The sequence below is a fragment of the Solanum stenotomum genome, chromosome 5 (genome assembly GCF_019186545.1).
Source record: "Solanum stenotomum isolate F172 chromosome 5, ASM1918654v1, whole genome shotgun sequence".
Lineage (NCBI taxonomy): Eukaryota > Viridiplantae > Streptophyta > Magnoliopsida > Solanales > Solanaceae > Solanum > Solanum stenotomum.
Genome location: NC_064286.1, coordinates 37086852 through 37106886, shown reverse-complemented (window position 1 = coordinate 37106886; position 20035 = coordinate 37086852). Strand labels below are relative to the sequence as shown.

General features: G+C 37.7%; 2 protein-coding genes across 2 annotated transcripts in view; both read right to left on the bottom strand.

Annotated features, from left to right (window-relative positions):
- The window catches only part of LOC125865145 (probable protein phosphatase 2C 10), an 878192-nt gene that overhangs the window by 321486 nt on the left and 536671 nt on the right, over nucleotides 1-20035 (bottom strand). The window lies entirely within an intron of this gene.
- On the bottom strand, nucleotides 1734-9176 carry LOC125863902 (uncharacterized). Its single transcript, XM_049543875.1, has 9 exons — nucleotides 8811-9176; nucleotides 8431-8744; nucleotides 7797-8322; nucleotides 7226-7496; nucleotides 6361-6596; nucleotides 5668-5952; nucleotides 5226-5544; nucleotides 4624-4730; nucleotides 1734-1880 (listed from the first exon to the last, which is right to left on the bottom strand). Exons 1-9 carry the CDS (start codon nucleotides 9174-9176, stop codon nucleotides 1734-1736), a joined length of 2571 nt encoding a protein of 856 aa, XP_049399832.1.

The following is a 20035-nucleotide window of genomic DNA, read 5'->3' as shown; positions in this document are numbered from 1 at the left end:
ATGAACGTTTTGTAATAACCAGCCATACCCAAGAAACTTCTGATAGCTATTGGAGAGGTGAGTCTGGGCCATTGTTTCACCGCATCTATTTTCTGAGTATCCACTCGGATCCCTTCTCGAGACACTATATGCCCAAGTAAAGCACTTGATTGTAACCAAAACTCACATTTGCTAAACTTAGCGAATAACTGGCGATCTTTGAGAGTTTGTAGGACAACCCTCAAATGAGTCACATGTTCTTCCCCATTCCTAGAGTAAATGAGGATATTATCAATAAAGACGATAATGAAGAAGTCAAAATACTGCTTGAATACCCTGTTCATCAAATCCATGAAAGTTGCAAGATCATTGGTTAGTCCAAATTACAAATTTAATAATGACCATACCAAGTTCTGAAGGCTGTTTTTAGGATGTCACTATCTCTAACTATAAGCTAATGATACCTGGATTTGAGGTCAATTTTGAAAAATGACTAGCACCCTAGAGTTGGTCGAACAAGTCATCAATCCTAGGGATGGGATACTTATTCTTAATTGTAACTTTGTTCAATCTTGAGAGAACCATCTTTCTTTTCACAAACAACACTGGTGCACTCCATGGGGAAATACTGGATCTGATGAAGCCCTTATGTAAAGGTCTTTCAACTGCTCTTTTAATTCATTAATCTTAGCTGGAGTCATTCAGTAAGGTGGACTAGAAATACGTTGGGTATCTGGAAGGACATCAATTCCGAAGTCAATTTTCCTTTCGGGAGGAACTCTGGGAAGATCTTCTGGAAACACTTCTGGGAACTCATTTACTACAAGAACTGATTCAAGAGTTGGGGTTTTGGAGCTTGAATCCTTAACCCAAACTAGATGATAGATATACCTTTTAGAAATCATCTTTCTAGCCTTAAGGTAAGAGATAAATCGACCCATAGGCACAAAGCTACTACCCTTCCATTCTAAGATTGGCTCGTTTGGAAACTGGAAACGAACGATTCTTGTTCTATAGTCGACTAAGGCATAACATGAACGTAACCAATCCATACCTAGAATGTCATCAAAGCATATCATTTCTAACTCTACAAGATCTGCTGAGGTGACTTTCTGAGAGACTGAGACAGGGCAATTTCTGTATACCCGTTTAGCTATAACTGCGTCACCAACTGGAGTAGAGACTGAGAAGGGTTATGAGAGTGTTTCTGGACTAACACCAAAGTTCACTGTTATATATGGAGTTACAAAGGAAATAGTGTCCCCTGGATCTAACAAATCATAAATATCTAAGTGAAAGACTCGTAATGTACCAGTGACCACATCAGAAGAATCTTCCTGGTCCTAGCGAGCCTAGAGAGCATAGAACCTGTTCTGGCGCTAGCCGATACATGTACCAAATGAAGCACCCTGCTGAGTTGGGCGACCTGCTGGTGCTGTTGGAGCTGTAGACTGAGCCCTACTATTGTTACCACCCTGTCCCTGTTTAGAAGAAGGGTAATCCCTCAACCTATGGCCAGATTGATCAAATACAAAACACCTTTCTTTCCATGAAAGACACTCACCTGGATGCTGCTTACCACATTTTGGACAAGTTGGGTATGTTTTGGTACCTAAAACACTCCCTTGAGACTTAGAGCCTAATGCCTTACTTTTCTGATCATGTCTGAACCTGGAGGATGGAATACTAGTCGATGAAGGTGCTGGAGCTGAATATTTTTGCTGAAACTGAGAGCGATTTCCACCACCCGACTTCTATTGAGAGTACTCATAGTAACTTGTCCTAGCCTTCTTATTGTCCTTAGCATGTTCTCTAAGGTTGCATCCCTCAACCTGCTGAGCATGAGTCATGAGCCCAGGGATGTTCATGTCCTCCAACAACGTTGCATTTCTGCACTCTGTCTTTACCAAGATACCGCAAAAAGGTACTTACACATTTGTTCCCTAGGATCAGCAACCATATGTGGAGCATACCTGGAGAGATGGGTGAACTTAAGTCCGTACTTTTGGACTGACATAGAACTTTGTCTCAAATTCATGAACTCCTGAGATTTTGCCTCTCTCAACTCTCTAGGAAAGAACCTGTCTAGAAAAGCTCCGGTAAAGCACTCCCAAGTCAGACGAGTTGCATTCTAACCTCTATTTTCTTTCCACTGCGTGAACCATATGTGAGCTACATATTTGAGTTGGTAGGATGCCAACTCTACCCTATCATTCTCAGTCACTTGCATCACTCCAAAGATCTTATTGACCTCATCAATAAAGTTCTTGGGTCTTCTCCAACTTGCGACTGAAGAGACCCTTTTTAAAGAGACTTAACTTATACTTGTGAAGCTCAAAAGCGATTAATGAGGGTATACTAATTATAATCTAGTAGAGGGATTAGATGCATAATGACCTCTGAAAAGTAATTTAAGCAAATAACCGACAAGCTTTTCATGTATATATATTATCTTCACACTCAAGGATGAAATAGCAAGAATATTACAAGCTTCCGAGTACCGAAATCAGCCTGCTCACGCTTCACACAAACATTCTAAAGTAATAGTAGATTAGAATATTACAAGACTTGGGTTTACACACCCCAAAAAGAACAAAACATATAGCCATATTTATGTTACAACTCACGGTGACATGATCAAATCAGTACTAAAAATCCCATGTAAATATACAACACATAGAATATGCACAAGTCTCAAGGTTTATAGAAATTATAGATGCCTATATGCAAATGTGATATTCCTTAAGGCTCTCAAAACATCAATCTCCAATGGCTGGCTTAAAGCATCATCTCGAACAGGCCCTACGATAGAAACAACTATCGCTAAGCATATAGCTTAGTGGTGTAAAAACTAAAGGTTTGGAGACCTCAAATTCAGCAAGTTATCATTCTATAGTCAAGGGTAGCATAATTAAACATAATAAATAAATCAAATAAACAAAATATAAAGAGTATCAAGTTTTATATTTAAAGATCCAAATGTCAAGAACGCTCATAGCATAGTTTTCCAAGAGATTCAACAACAAGGCTCGCCCAATATATACGTCATGTCATCACACGAAGCACAAGCAGGAATCAAGAAGGGTCAAAACCCAATAATCAAGAGAACCAAGAATCATATTAAAACTGGCTTTCTAGTTCGTACCAAAAATGGACAACTTCCATTCTTAAGACGGACTAAAACTCCAATGTCAAGATGGTAATGATCCGAATCAAGAGGCATGCCAAGAGTGACAAAGTCACAGCCACAAGAAGGACAAGGTCCCAACAAGAGTGCCGAGTGATCAAACAATCCGTACAAGTGGGCGAGTTCCACAAGTGTCTTTAATGTAATAAAGAATACCAATACGACAATGCAAAGTAACAACAAGTAACCAAGGTACCAAAATAAACTTTCAGATATACCAGCAGGTAAAAAGAGTACAAGTATAAGTTTATACACAAACCTCAGTTCTATAACACAAAAATAATCCAACACAACTTCACGAGTTCAAATCGTAGACCAATCAGTGTATCAAAATCTTCAACTCGTACACGAGGATATACAACCTTAAAAAAAGAATTCAAACTTATTTATGTTCTAGTAGCTCAATAATGATGGCGCAACACAGGGTTATCGTAACAAGTAAGCCTAGCCTGTACAAATAGAAATTCTGCCAAATAAAAGTACTCCATGTCGCAACTTAGATTTGAAACAGAAAACGGCCAAAATGGAATTTATATCCTTCATAAAAGTTGTAGGTACATCTCTTAAACTTGCAAGTAATCAAGAATCACCACAAAATACGCTCTGTACAAAAAGATATAATCAAAACACTAACAGTTGAACATACAAGATTTCAGATTCCAGAATCTAGAGAGAACATGTCATATGTTGCGTCCCTTATTTCGTAGACATAAAAGCTAAATTAGAGTTTACCATAAACAGAAGAGTTGTAGGTATAGGAATCATATTTCCAAATCATATTTATTCACCAATAAATGAGTTATATAGAACAAGAAATTTTAAAAGTACTAAACACTACTCAGCTAAAACAAACAAGTTTTGATTACTCACCAAAAGATAGGATGTCTCGACTTCCGGCTAGAAAGACCAAGGTTTTCTCTGGTGATTTTGATGAATAGCAGGTTAGAAAATGTTTTAAGGTGCTTGGACTTCAGTTCCAAAAGAAAATCACAAGAGGAGGTGTGATAATATAGTCTTAAGAGTGATGCTTAGTCACAAATACAACTGTCACTAAAAATTGTTGCCCCAAATTATTGTGTGCTGCCCAAAATACATACATATACACCTATATGTAACACTTTCAATTCATATGAAATTTTAATTAGAAAAATTACGTAAATACCCCCATACAATACCTTAAATTACAAGCACAATTTATTTTAAGCAAGGTTTCAAATATCATAAAATTTCAAGTTCCCAAAAGAAGATTAAAACATATTCTAGTAATTAAGAAATGATGCATCGACATGCAAGAGTTGGTCTAGTATTTTAGGGGTGTTACAACTCTCTCCCCCTTAAAGAAATTTCATCTCGAAATTTACCTTACACTAGTCCCGAAACAAGTGCGGATATAGGGTCTTCATGTCTTCTTCTCTTTCCCAGGTAGCTTCTTTTCCATAATGGTTCCTCCAAAGTACCTTTACTAAGGGGATTCTCTTGTTCCTATGTTTCTTTACTTCTTGAGCTTGAATTATAATAGGTTCTTCATTATACATCAAGTCGGGATTAACCTCAATAGATTCAACTGGAAGAACATGAGATGGATCAAAACGATATCTTTTGAGCATAAAAACATGGAATACATTGTGGATCTTGTCTAACTCAGTTGGCAACGCCAATTTATATGCAACTGGTCCAACCCTTTCAAGTATCTCATAAGGTCCAATAAATCGGGGACTAAGTTTTCCTTTCTGGCCAATTCTCATAATCTTTTTCCATGGGGACACCTTTAAGAATACTTTATCTCCAACTTGATACTCAATATCACGCCTTTTAAGATCAGCGCATGACTTTTGTCTATCCGAAGAAATCTTTAGATGATCTTTGATAATTTTTATCTTGTCCTCTGTTTGTTGCACAATTTCAGGACCAATAAGCTTTCTTTCACCAAATTCACTCCAACAAAGAGGGGTCCGACATTTTCTTCCGTATAAGGCTTAATAGGGAGGCATTTCAATACTTGATTGGTAGCTATTATTGTAAGCAAATTCTATCAAAGCCAAGTGTTTGTCCCAATTACCTTCAAACTCCATAATGAAAGCTCGAACCATAACCTCCAAAATTTGTATCACTCTTTCCGACTGGCCGTCTGCATGAGGATGGAATGAAGTGCTAAACCTCAACTTAGTACCCAAAACTTCTTGTAAGCTACCCAAAAATCTAGATGTAAACCTTGGGTCCCAGTCTGATACAGTAGACACAGGGATCCCATGTAGTCTTACAATCTCATTAATATACAACTCGGCTAAATGCTCAAGTGAGTAATCCATCCTGATTGCTAAGAAGTGAGCACTGTTGGTTAGCTTGTCCATAATCACCCATATTGCTTCATGATTTCTCTGAGTGCGAGGAAGTCCAGAAACAAAGTCCATAGTTATTCTCTCCCATTTCTATTCCGGCATTAACAAGGGTCGTAGTAAACCCACTAGTACTTGATGTTGTGCCTTTACTTGTTGACAAACCAAACATTTAGTGACGAACACCGCAATGTCTCTCATCATACCATTCCACCAATAATTTTCTTTGATGGTCCAGTACATCTTTGTACCTCCAGGATGCATTGCATATGGTGAAGTATATGCTTCATTCAATATTTCTCTCCTCAATTTGTAATCATTAGAAACACATAACCTGTTTTGATAAAATAAGCCACCATCCTCCGTAAATGTAAAATCAAGTTTTTCCCCACTTTGAACTTCTCTGGTAAATTTTACAAGTTTCTCATCTAACATTTGTGCTTCTTTCACCTATTCAAGTAATATTGGCTTTACTTGTAAATTAGAAATAGCTTAACCATCTGAATCAAGTGTAAAACAAACATTCATAGCTCTTAACTCAAGGAACAAGGGTAAAGGACTCGAAGAAATGGTTGCGAAGGATTTTCGACTTAAGGCATCTGCAACCACATTGGCTTTACCCAGATGATAGCAGTCCTAATCCTTGATGAGTTCAAGACATCTACGTTGTTGAAGGTTTAGCTCCTTTTGAGTACCCAAGTACTTTAAGCTCTTGTGATCAGTGAAGATATGACATTTCTCTCCATATAAATATTACTGCCATATTTTTAAAGAAAACACTATAGCAGCAAGTTCAAGATCATGAGTAGGATAATTCAATTCATGCGGTTTTAATTTTCGAGAGCCATAAGAAATTACCTTCCCTTCTTGCATCAAAACGCATCCGAGACCATTGTGAGAAGCATCACTGTATACTACATACTCTTTCCCTTCAATTGGTAGAGTAAGTATAGGCGCTTGAGTCAACAAGGATTTGAGAGTTTCAAAGCTCTCTTGACATTTGTCATCCCAAATAAACTTTACGTCCTTCTTCAAGAGCTTAGTCAAAGGAGAGGCGATAATGGAAAAGCCTTTCACAAATCTTCTGTAGTATCCTGCTAAGCCCAAGAAACTTCTTACCTAAGTCGGACTTTTGGGAGGTCTCCTTTCAGTAACTGCTTGTATTTTACTAGGATCCACCTTCACACCGTCAGTTGATACAACATGTCCCAGAAAAGCTACTTCATCAAGCCAAAATTCACAATTGAAAAATTTAGCATAAAGTTCTTACTCCTTCAAAATTTTCAAAATAATCCGGAGGTGTTTATGATGGTCTTCACTACTTCTGGAAAACATTAAAATATCATCTATAAAAAAAACCACAAACTGGTCAAGATAAGGCTTGAATACTCGATTCATTAGATCTAAGAATACCGCAAGAGCATTTGTCAATCCGAATGGCATCACCAAAAATTCATAATGACCTTATCGAGTTCAAAAAGTAATTGTAGGAACATCTTTCTCTCTAACACGCAGTTGGTGATATCTAGACCCTAAATCAATTTTTGAGAATACTTTAGCACATTTAAGTTGGTCAAACAAATCATCATCTTGGTAGTGTATCTAATCTTGATTGTTATTCTGTTCAATTGTCTATAGTCAATACAAAGCCTAAGAGTGCCATATTTCTTCTTTATGAATAAAAAAGGGGCTCCCCTAGAAGAAACACTTGGTCGAATAAAACCTTTCTCAAGTAGTTCTTGCAATTGAGCTTTCAATTCTCTTAACTCTGTTGGAGCCATTCTATAAGGGGTGATCGAAATAGGAGTAGATCCAGGAATAAGCTCGATTGAAAATTCAACCTCTCTTTCAGGGGGCAATCCTGGAAGGTTTTTTGGAAATACTTCTGGAAAACAACATACAACAGGTATGTCCTTGATACAAGGACTCTTCAACTGTGAATCAACTATGTGAGTAAGGTATGCCCCACAACCTTGACGCTTCAACCTTCTTACCTAGGCCACAGAAATAAAACTAGAAGTCACTGATCTTTTACCTTGTACAATGATGTGTGAAAATGTAGGATCTTTAAAAGTCACATGGTTAGACCTACAATCTACCACCGCATGATATTTATAAAGCCAATTCATCCCGATAATAACATCAAAATCCTTGAAGGGAATTTCAACCAAATCAGCAGGGAAGACTAGGTTTTGAATCACGAAGGGACAATCTTGGTAAACTTGATTACACACAACTTGATAACCCAAAGGACATTCAACCAGCACATCTTAATTAAGTCTCATAAATTTCACATTTTCAGGAAGAGCAAGTGATGAACAAATATAAGAATGTGTAGAACCAGGATCAAATAATGTAAACACACATAAGCCAAGTAAGTGAAATTTACCGTCAACCACATCTTGTCCATCTTGATGAACCCTCTCCCTCATAGCATAAGTGCGCACAATAGGCCTTTGCCCACTAGCTTGATTAGCTCCACTTGTACCTGCTGCCTGAGTGTTTTTAGGTCTTGCACCTCTATTAGTTTGTGGAGGATTGACAGAAGGCTTATGAATTGAGCCTTTAGTTATCAACGATAGAGCATTATTAGGATGAGGACAATCCTTTACTTTATGATCAAAGCTCCAACAATTGAAACATGCACTAGAAGCTCTCCTGCAAGTTCCATATTGATTCTTTCCACATTGTGGACAAGTGGGAAGGCGAGTCTTGCCTTGGCCATAATTTGGAGTGCTAGCTGTAGAAAATTTTGATCTGTTTTGCCTTTGTTGAGGTGGCCTGTTATCACTACCAGCCTTAGAATTATCAAACCTTCCCCTTTTGGATGGATCCCCAACATATGGTCTAGGCTTTCAGAATCTGTTTTCATTTCGACTAGCTTCTTCTTTATCAAGTCTTTCCCAAGTAAAAGCAGCAGACACTAACTTACAAAATTTCTCATGTTGCAGGATCGCCACATTCTTCCTAATGGAATCATTTAAACCGTCTTCAAACTTCCTACACTTGTCTTTTTCCTCTTTAATAATACCACTAGCATAGCGAGAGAGCATTAGAAACTTCTTTTTGTATTCAGCAATAGACATGCCTAGTTGCCTTATATTCAAAAACTTCTTTTTCTTTGCATCACAATAAGCAGGTGGGACATACTTCTTACGAAATTCCTTAAGAAAATCATCCCAAGTAAGAATAAGAGGTTTTACTTTGGCATTTAGAACACTTACCCACCAATCGTAAGCATCCTTTTGTAATAGTGAAATAGCATACTTAAATTTTGCAACATCTGAACACTCTAACTACTCAAATACCCTCTGCATGCGATCTAGCCATTGTTCAGCATCAATGGGATCAACAGTGCCTTCAAACTCCACTCCACCCATTTTCCTCAATTTTGCAAAGTTAATCCTGTGGGGATCATGCATCAATTCTGCCATGTGGTTGAAGAATTCAGCCATTTGTTGAAAATGAGGATTCATGGTTTGAGTACCATGACTCATGTGAGGATGTGGACCAGCTCTTACACCTTGATGGTTTCCCACTTCAGAACCACTAGTGTGGGGAACATATTGATTCGAGATATGGTCTCCAACCCCTTCCAATGCATGAGGTTGGGAAACAAAGGCACCGGAACCTTCACAACAAGCTTCCATAGGTTGGTCAGAAGAAGTGGCCATGACTTAATTCCTTCAAAAGGAAACATCACATTGCATTAGGGATATATACTTCATGCATATGCACTCTACATGCGATAAAAACATTATAAACCATGTAATTGACCAAATAATACAAATAGAACCTTTTTCAAAATCAAACAAGTATAGAAGTAATTCAAATCAAAACTCCTAGAACCACAAGCCTAGGCTTTGATACCAACACTTGAAGCGACCCTTTTAAAACAAATTTAGCTTATACTTGCGACACTCAAAAGAGATTAACGAGGACATATTGATTATAATCTAGTAGAGGGATTAGATGCATAATGACCTCCGAAAAGTGATTTTAGCAAATAACCGACAAGCTTTTCATGTATATATATTATCTTCACACTCAAGGTTGAAATAACAAGAATATTACAAGCTTCCGAGTACCGAAATCCGCCTGCTCATGCTTCACACAAACATTCTAAAGTAATAGTAGATTAGGATATTACAAGACTTGGGTTTACACACCCCAAAAAGAACAAAACATATAGCCATATTTATGTTACAACTCATGGTGACATGATCAAATTAGTACTAAAAATCCCATGTAAATATACAACACATAGAATATGTACAAGTCTCAAGGTTTAGAGAAAATATAGATGCCTATATGGAAATGTGATATTCCTTAAGGCTCTCAAAACATCCATCTCCAATGGCCGGCTTCAAGCATCATCTCGAATAGGCCCTACGATAGAAACAACTATCGCTAAGCATATAGCTTAGTGGTGTAAAACTAAAGGTTTGGAGATCTCAAATTCAGCAAGTTATCATTCTATAGTCAAGGGCATCATAATTAAACATAACAAATAAATCAAATAAACAATATATAAAGAGTATCAAGAGAACCAATAACCATATTAAAAATGGCTTTCTAGTTCGTACTTAAAATGGACAACTTCCATTCTTAAGACGGACTAAAAATCCCGAGTCAAGATGGTAAATGTTCCGAATCAAGAGGCATGCCAAGAGTGATTAATTAATAGCGACAAGAAGGACAAGGCCCCGACAAGAGTGCCAAGTGATCAAACAATCTGTACAAGTGGGTGAGTTACACAAACATCGTTAATGTATTAAAGAATATCAATACAACAATGCAAAGTGACAAGAGGTAACCAAGGTACCAAAGTAAACTTTCAGATATACCAGCAGGTAAAAAGAGTACAAGTATAAGTTTATACACAAACCTCAGTACTTTAGCACAAAAATAGTCCAACACAACTTCACGAGTTCAAATCGTAGACCAACCAGCGTATCAAAGTCTTCAACTCGTACACGAGCTTTTCATGCATATATATTAACTCAATAATGATGGCGCAACACAGGGTTATAGTCACAAGTAAGCCTAACCTGTAGAAATATGACTATACTCCAAAAAGAGAAATTCTGCCCAATAAAAGCACTTCATGTCGCAAGTTAGATTTGAAACAGGAAACGGCCAAAAAAGAATTTATATCATTCATAAAAGATTTAGGTACATCTCTTATGCTTGCAAATAATCAAGAATCACCACAAAATATGCTTTGTACAAAAAGATATAATCAAAACACAAACAACTGAACATACATGATTTCAAATTCCAAAATCTGGACAGAACTTGACATATGTTGCGTCCCTTATTTCGTAGTCATAAAAGCTAAATTAGAGTTTACCATAAATAGAAGAGTTGTAGGTATAGGAATCAGCTTTCAAAATCATATTTATTCACCAAAAAAAGAGTTATACAGAACAAGAAATTCTAAAATTACTAAAAACTACTCAGCTAAAAAGAAACAAGTTTTGATTACTCACCAAAAGATAGGATGTCTCCACTTCCAGCTAGAAGGACCAAGGTTTTTTCTTGTGATTTGATGAACAGCGGGTTAGAAAATGTTCTTAGGTTATTGGAATTTAGATCCAAACGAAAATCACAAGAGGAGATGTGATAATATAGTCTTAAGAGTGATGCTTAGTCACATATACAACTGTCACTAAAAGGAGCTGCCCCAAATTATTGTGTGCTTCCCAAATTGTATACATATACATCTATATGTATATAATTGATACCAATACTTTCAATTCATATGTAATTTTAATTAGAAAACTTACGTAAATACCCTCATACAATACCTTAAATTATGGGCACAATTTATTTCAAGCAAGGTTGCAAATATCACAAAATTTCAAGTTCCCAAAATAAGAGTAAAACATATTCTAGTAATTAAGAAATGATGCATCGACATGCAAGAGTTGGTCTAGTATTTTAGGGGTGTTACAGCAACCCTAGAAATTCTAGTGGATTCATACGAACGAAATTATGGACCGTAGCTTTCACTGATCCACCACTAGCATTTACAGGAACTACAACCTTATGATTGTTCTGGTTAGTCATACTTTGAGCCAAAAGTTGATAGGCATTCTGAAACTTTGCGTTTGAAACTTCTTGATGTGGGACTGGAGGAGCTGTGTTAGCATTGCGACCATTATCATTCCTTTTGTAAGCTATACGAGGAGGGATGATTTGAAACACATAACAACGAATTTGAAGGTCAATCATATCCACGCATGATAAGAATAACATGAAAGTGAACTTTTCCTAAAACACTTCGCGGCCTCCCTCTCATTAGATGTGGTGCACTTCATACCCTTGAAAAAGACTATACTTAGTGTGGCTTTTCAGACATCTTAGGACACTTAAACCTAATGCTCTGATACCAAGTTTGTCACTCTCCGAGTCTACCCCCTTTACGTAAACATGAGACCTAGGATCACAAATGACCCCAAGCTAACCCTCAGCTGGCATATCATAAGCAAACTTAACAAATATAAGAAAAGATAAAACTAATGTGGAAGCTAAATCATGAGATAACTGCAATGATAGGGAATACCCAATATTGTCTGAATATAAAGAAACTATGAGTTTAATAACAACTGAAAGATCAAACTCAAAACCAAAGTTGAATCTAGTACTATGTCAAAAATAAGACTCTAACTGACTGCAGATGCTCGGACATGCCCCCAGCTAATTCTAGCACATACTGAAAATTTAAATGAAAAGACTAAATATAGAAACATGTCAATCGTCCTCGAAGAATGAGGACTCACCACTGATATTGCAAATCTGGAGATCGGAAATCAATTTATGTGTGATCTGAATGTTGAGGACCTGAACCTACATCATGAGAAGATGTAGAGCAGAGTATGCGTCAATACTTGAAAGGTACTGAGCATGTAGGGTAGGATAAAGTTGAACAACATATACATAATTGAACAAAGCATACTGAGCAAATGATATAATCTGAACGTGATGAATATAGTGAAATGATATTGAATATGAACAAAACTGAATGAAATGACCAATTACATAACATGCTGAAACTAAATACTGGAATATAATTGGGAACCTGGTCAAAACCACTAGAATTTGACTTTTAGAGCTACTAATAGCTGATATAAACCACATTAGCTAAATCTGGAGTCTGATGTATACGCCCTATCGAGAGAACCCAATATACCTTACCAAGGGTATAGAGGCATGACTGGCGTGATCACTAAATATGATGCCCACAGAGGGGACTCACATACCTACGGGTGCACGTAGTTCAGGGACTATGAGAGTGACTAACCCTAGTCAAACTCGGTGTTAAGCCTACTTATGAGTGTGTGATTCAGAGTCATTTAGGGCATTATTCAGATAGATTTTGTGTCCTCAATTACTTGTTTTGTACCAATAAATGATGAAAAACCCTGGTTTTCCAAGTATTTCAATCGAGGAACAAAGCATGGACACTAACTTGCAAAAAGGAGCAAAACGAGCTGAAAGAGCAAAGAAATGAAGGCCTCGTGATCGCCAAGTCCCTTTGGCGAATCGCCGAATGACCATTACCTCGCCTAAAGTTCTAGAGTACCAAGCCCTCAAGGAGAAATTCAATTTGGCGATACATAGGAGCAATCGGCCTGTCGCCGTGTGGTTTCGCGATGCAGTGTTGGATCTCCCAAAGTTACAAAACTTGAAGATGTTGAAGGCTAAAGCTGAAGTGAGATGAACTTGACCAAAAGGTGGATTGCCGAGTTGATCGGCGATCCTGACTTACTACGCCAAATGGTCCTTTGCAACATTTTTTTGGCGTCTATAAATACATTTTCAAATGTTAATATTAGGACCTTTTATTATAATCTAACAATCAATATTTAGATTTTGAGTTTTGAACTCTCAATATTGAGAAAAACTTTTCCTTAGCTTTGAAGAATTGACGTTTTCCATTTTTTAGAAATTGGAAGTGGGTCTTTGAGATTCTTTAATTTGGACCTTTGTAAAGACGAAATTAATCTTACTAGTTGATAGAAACACAATTTGGTAAGGATTTCTATCTTTTTATGATGTCTAGCTAAAACCCTAATTTTGGGGTGTGATTATGGGTTGATTTAGTTTGTGGGTTTTGCTAATTGTTAGTTTAAATGCTATTTAGAAGTGATTTCATTCAGTAATTATGGTTTAATTTAAGGGGTTGTAGTTGCAAATGCAACTCTTCCTTCGTGTTTTTGGCTTGCTCGAGAGAGAGGTTTTAAAACAAAGATTACTGAATTGATGGTCTGTGGGTATTGGGTTGTCATGGGTTCAGCGCAAGAGAGTGAATCCTAAACCCTTTTGTACACATTCAACTCGAGAGAGTGAATGGACTAAAGTGAAGGTTGTTCTTATTTGCATGCGCGTTGGTGTTCGAGAGAAACCAATTTGATTCGGGGTAAATTGTTTGAGATAAAGTTTATCCCCACTAAAGTCTAGCTTAGTCACTGATTTACAGCTATTTACTAACAGTTGCAATCACCCATTTGTCTATATTATCCTATAATCCAATCACATCCCAAGAACCCGTCTCATTATTTGTTAATTCATGTTATTTATTGTTGTTGTAGTTGATAGTTAACCAAACCCCCTTTATTTGACATTTGTGTCACACTAAATTTGAATTATGTTTTCCTTCGTTAATGTCTATTCCTATGATTGACTTGAACATATTCGTACTTTGCTATTTTATCTTAAACATGTACCACTCCCTGTGGGATTCTACCCCAACTCATTTAGTTTGGTTATTGTACTGACTAACAATCGTTGACACTTTGAATTGGATGAAGCATCCTGATACGTGAAATCAAAATGGCGTCGCTGCAGGGGAATGATGTTGGTTAAGATTCTTTAGTTAAGTTGAATTTTGATCTTGTTAGTTATAGTTGAATCTACTTACTTTTAGTTCTTTTTTGTGTTGCTTGTTTATAAAAAAAAGAGCATGTCTTGTAGTAACGGTGACCATTTGGACCACTGTCACGACCCGAAAGCATCCCCAAGTCGTAACATGCGTATTCAATCTCTCGGAGGTCTCATACAAGCCCTTAGCATTCATCACATTAGATATGTGAAATAGTGCAGAATTAAAAACTCTTTAAATAAAATCCCATAAGTCTCAAAGGTCACTTTTAAAACCATCATTCAAAAGTACACAAGTGGAATACTAAGTCTCTTAGCCATCTTAGACATAAACGTGAAAACATACTAGGGACACGACCCTTTACAATCAAAAGAAGTCTATTAAGTCTATTACAAGAATCTTATCATCAAACTAGAATAGAAAAGTCTTGCCCTCGACATATGAGGACATACCACAAAATCTAGGAAGAACTTCAAATCCCAAGTTTACTACAAAACCCGCTCACTTGCCGGAACCTACACTTGTAGAAAATAGAGAAAATATGGAATTAGCACAATTAAGTACTAAGTATGATGACCATGCAAAAACATGCTAAAAAAAGACATTTATTTGAAATATATGCTTTCATGCCATTTTTGATAAAACCTTCATATCACAATTATAAGTGACACATTTCACATCATCATCCACATATAAGACAATACCCACATAATAGACATACTCAACTAGTACCAATGTACAATACATGAACATAATCGACAAGTAAGCCTTTTCATCATTTCATGACCTCTGTCTCAAGTTACCCAAAGCCACACTTAAGTGAAACATGAAGTGACCGCCCATACAATCTCTTTATATACACCTAAGTGTTCCTAAGGGTTACCATAGATAAGGAATGTACCATTATACTATAACATGCTAAGTCAAAATTCTTTAATGAACCATATTAGGATACATTTAAGAATTTAGAGGACTTCCACTTAATAGTCATTTAGACTTAGGGAACTCACTTTAGCCTCTTCTAGGCCTACTCGTGCAATGTGTAGATAGCATCCCATACTACCACCTACACTTTGTAGAACCTATCCAATAACTAGAGTGCACATCCCACATGACGGGAATAGACATTAACCGACATAGACCATACAAGCTAGGCATGGAATCCGGAGTCTACCCTACTCCGTGGAAGGTGTTCTACTTGCCAAAGGTAGAACTAATAATCAACCCATGTAGGCACATGGTTTAGGGGATGTCCAAGGATGTTCATTGTGCCCTAGTCTCAAACTCAAGAAGGGACACCATCCTAACCACATCCACTCGGTGCTTAGCCTTAGTTCCCATAGAGTATTTCATTCACATGTATGCACTAGAGCGGACCCCATTTCTAAGTTCGGCCAACTCATAGTACTTCTACCAAGAAGGGCTCCATTTCTTAGTTCTAGCCGATCAAGGTTCATTAAGGATAGTTCATTTACTTTCTTAGAGAGAGTTTGTTACTGTTCCGGTCCACCATCTCTAAGTCTATCATTTCACATAAGAAGAAGGTCATTACCCCTAGGGTTCACCACTTCAAGGTTTAACATTCACATTTAGGAGTCTAGACTTACTCATGAAAAGGGTACCATGCTAGGTCTAGCCTATTCAAGATATAATCTAGAAGTCCTCTTTTATCATTCATAGAAAGGGCACCATCCTTAGGTCTACCGATTCTAGACATTCATTTATTCAAAGAGCTTTCAAGTAACAAAAAGGGACATCTAAGTCTACCAAGCAAGTCACAACATTTCCATATAGGGACTCTTCATAGTCCAACATCATCACATATGAACATACTTTCAATTACACTACAATAACACTTTGTACAAGATCACCTTATAACCATAAGAATACCTTCACATAGTACAATAACATTTCATAACTTGATAACACTTTAATTCAATAGATAATGCCTTCAAGTCCATGTTCACAATACATTCCATAATTAAACACCTCCACCATAAGTGGATCAAACCAAGCAAGAACAATTTTATCCATAATATGAGATTAAGCCAACTTACCATCCACCAAATCCATAATCAATAACACTCAAGTCCCAACCATTTTACTTACCACAAGAGAATTCATCCATAAATTACCCATAAGGCCACAACTTTCAATTTATCCATACATCATCATTTCATCATAGATAGATGTAGAAAATCATAAGAGTCAGTAATACAATCCAATCCAAACACAATTTCATAAACTTAGAATCATAAGCAAAAGACCCACTTCATAAGCAAATTTAGGAATTTAGGGAAAACATGGGTTCTTCAAGGAATTCCATACGAAATCATCTTAAAAACATTAATTCATCAATATAATGGCTTAGAAAAAGTTTTGTCAATGAACCCATGCTTAGATTAGAATTTGAGATTTTTGTTCTTTGAAACACTTTTGAAACCCTTTTGATTGGACTCCTTGAAAGAAAGATTGATCGAGGATCAAGGGTCACCATACCTCTAAGTTGAAAACCCACGAAAAATTGAAGAAGAAGGCACTCAAAATCTTCAACCCTAGCTCCAACTTGACCTTTGCCTTCAATGGTGTTCTAGAGAGAACCCTTTTTTTTGAAGAATGAATTAAAACAATACCTTTTTAAAAGTTTTAATACCATATATAGTTATTAGAAATAAAATAAATATACCCACTTCTTAATTTAACTAAAATTAATATTTACGAAAACGCCCCTTGCCTACATGGACCTACCAAATAAAACTAAGGCAAAGTCCAATTTTTATTTTGGAAAATTTCATAACTCCAATTTATGCTTAAACTTTAAAAATTCGTACGTTAGGCTCTAGTTTTACCTATCTATTTTTAGGGTCACTACAACCACACTACTTTGAGAATGATGTTTCTTAGGGATAACATCCTAAGTTCAGCAAAATGGAGAGTGAGTCAGTCCATGAGTTGTGGCTGAGATTTAAGTCAATATTTCTACAATGCCCAACTCATGTAATCTTAGATAACATTCAACTAGACTGCTTCTATAGAGGTATTGGTCCGAAGAACAGGGTAGTGGCTGACAAAATTTCTTTAAGTGGTCTCACATGACTACCATATGCAATAGCAGCCCAGCTTCTTGATCATGTGGCCAAGACAAACAAAGAGACTGAGAAGGACCAGGTTTTAGCCACTCTGTTGACTCAACTAGATCTAGTGGCCAAAAAGATCATGGAATTGGAAGCACTGGACAAGAAAAAGGACCGGTACATTCCCCCTCATGAGCGTATGAAGTCCAAGGTGCACGAGGGTGGTCAAATAGAAGAGGCACTCTCACTCATTCTTCACAAAGTCGAAGAACACGAGAAAGTGTTGAATGAGATAAAAGAGAATGTCTCACTGCTGAATCAGATGACTGCTTCCTACTCCATATCTATTCAGGTACTGGAGAACTAAATGGGTCATGTGTTGTCTCGTCTCTACCCAACAAGCCAAGATTGAGTGGGGAAGTCCTTCCACGACGTTAACTAAGGTGCTTCTTGGGAGGAAACTCAAGTGTTTATCGCTTTATTTTTGGTTTAGAAATAATCATGCATTGATTTTCAGGTTGAAGTGTAGAATGTGTTTAAAAAGAGAAGATTCGCGAAAAAGTCCAGTCGGTGACTCGCCGAAGAGGTCGGCGAGCCCCACTTGGACCACCATTGGACTCAAGGAGTTCTACGGCTTGAGTCTATAAAATTTGGCGAGCTCAGGAGCAAATTGGCGAATCGCCAACCAGGTCGGCGACTACGACTTTGTCCGCCGTTTAGACCCATAGTTTAACCGAAGGTCATGTAAAACTCGGCGTGGTAAGAGCCCACTTGGCGTGTCACTGAGTGGGTCAGTGAGCAAAACATTTTGGCGCCGAATGGGCGAGAACTGGATGATTTTTATAGGTCAAAGGTTTAAACTTTCATACTCCTTCACCTTCCCTCACTTTTTAACTTTCCAAAATCAGACCCGCACTGTAGTATTCTAGATTTTTGTGTTTTTATCGCATTTTAGTCATCAAGTTTGTGTTCGGAGTTATATTTATTTGCCGCCTAGCATGTCAAAGTATTTATTCGGCTTCAAAGGTGGTTTTTTGAACCGCAAATTTATTTTTAGCGATTTTTATTCTTATGCAATGATTTCTTATCTTAGTGAAGTGTGTTATGCCTCTCTAATGGTAATTGTATATGTGTATGCTTATTTTAATTTGAATATAATGTCTGTAATGCCTTTATCATTGAATTCTCGAGTATTTTGTGCCTCATAATTGATTAAAATTATAGGGTTGTGCTTGCATGTTGTTGGGTCTAGTCGGGTGAAGTCTAAGCAACTCGCATTTGTGTAAATGACATATTTTTCCCAATGATCGAGCGGTTGACGTTATTCTTAGGGGCAAAAGTCAGCAAATGGCCAAATTTGGTCAAACCGGGAGAAGTTTGAGTATTCTGGGGGCCTGGGTGTAATGGGTCTGAGTTTAATTAAAGGAGTGCATGTTTTGATTTTGTTTTCGGGGGCTTCAGGGTTGAATCTGGAAGACGGGGTTGAGAATAGGCAGGTTGGGTCGTTTGGCGAGTTGGGTCGAGGTTGCTCGAACCACTCGACGGTTCGCCAAATCCCCTTTCTCGCCTTTAATTTCATGCTTAATCTTGAGCTAGGTTTGTAGCTTTCGGTGAGAAGCCTGAGTTTGCCAAGTGCACTATGTGACTCACCGAAAGTTTTCCTTGATCGCCCTTTTTTAGCCCCTAACCCCTAAAAATGCACTATACCTTTCGGTGGGATAGTTGTTGCTCGCCAAAAGTTGTCGGCGATTCGACAAAAGGCCATTCCCATCGCCAACCTGCCACTTGTCTGAGAAATATTTGAAGCCAATATTTTCAGCGAGCCCGACCTGGCTCGCCAAAGTGATTCGGTGACTCACCGACCGGATCGAGGAGTCTGTCTGCAGCTACTCTTATGTGTTTTTCATTGAACTATTCCTCACTTTCTTTCATGTTTTTGCAGATATGGTTAGAACCAACATTGACATGCCACCCCCTAAACCAACACAAGGAGCAGTCATAAACGAAAGGGGAACCAACCCTTCTAAAAGGGGAAGAACAGAGCCTCAAACAGGAGGAAAGGGAAAAGGTAAAAAGCCAATTGCTGAGGTTTCGACGCACAATTTCGGTAGAGTGAGAGAGTCCATCAACTCCCAGGTTGCACTATTTGAGCCGGAGGACGACCATCCACTATATTCGAGGCGAGTAGAGATCCATGCTAGATCTCGTCCTGACTCAGCTAGAGTCCCAACAGCCTCTTCTCCGGTAGATACATTGCCAACTGCGACACCTCCTGTGGCTCCAGTGCCACCAATAGTTCCTCCTCCCAGGCTATTCAACAGACTGAAAGTCGATGTGTTATGTACTATCCTTGAGGAGAAGCTACTCTCCACAAAAGGTCTTAAGGGTAAATACTCCTCAGTAAGGGACACTCTCCAATATCACCACTTTGAGCAGTTCACTAGACCCTGAGGCCCGTACATACCTACATGGGTCCGGGAGTTTTATTCAGCATATGGTTATCTGGTTCCTAAAAGCAAGAAGAAGGCTAGTGAGTTCTGACCAGTGAAATCTATCATAGACAGAGAAAAGG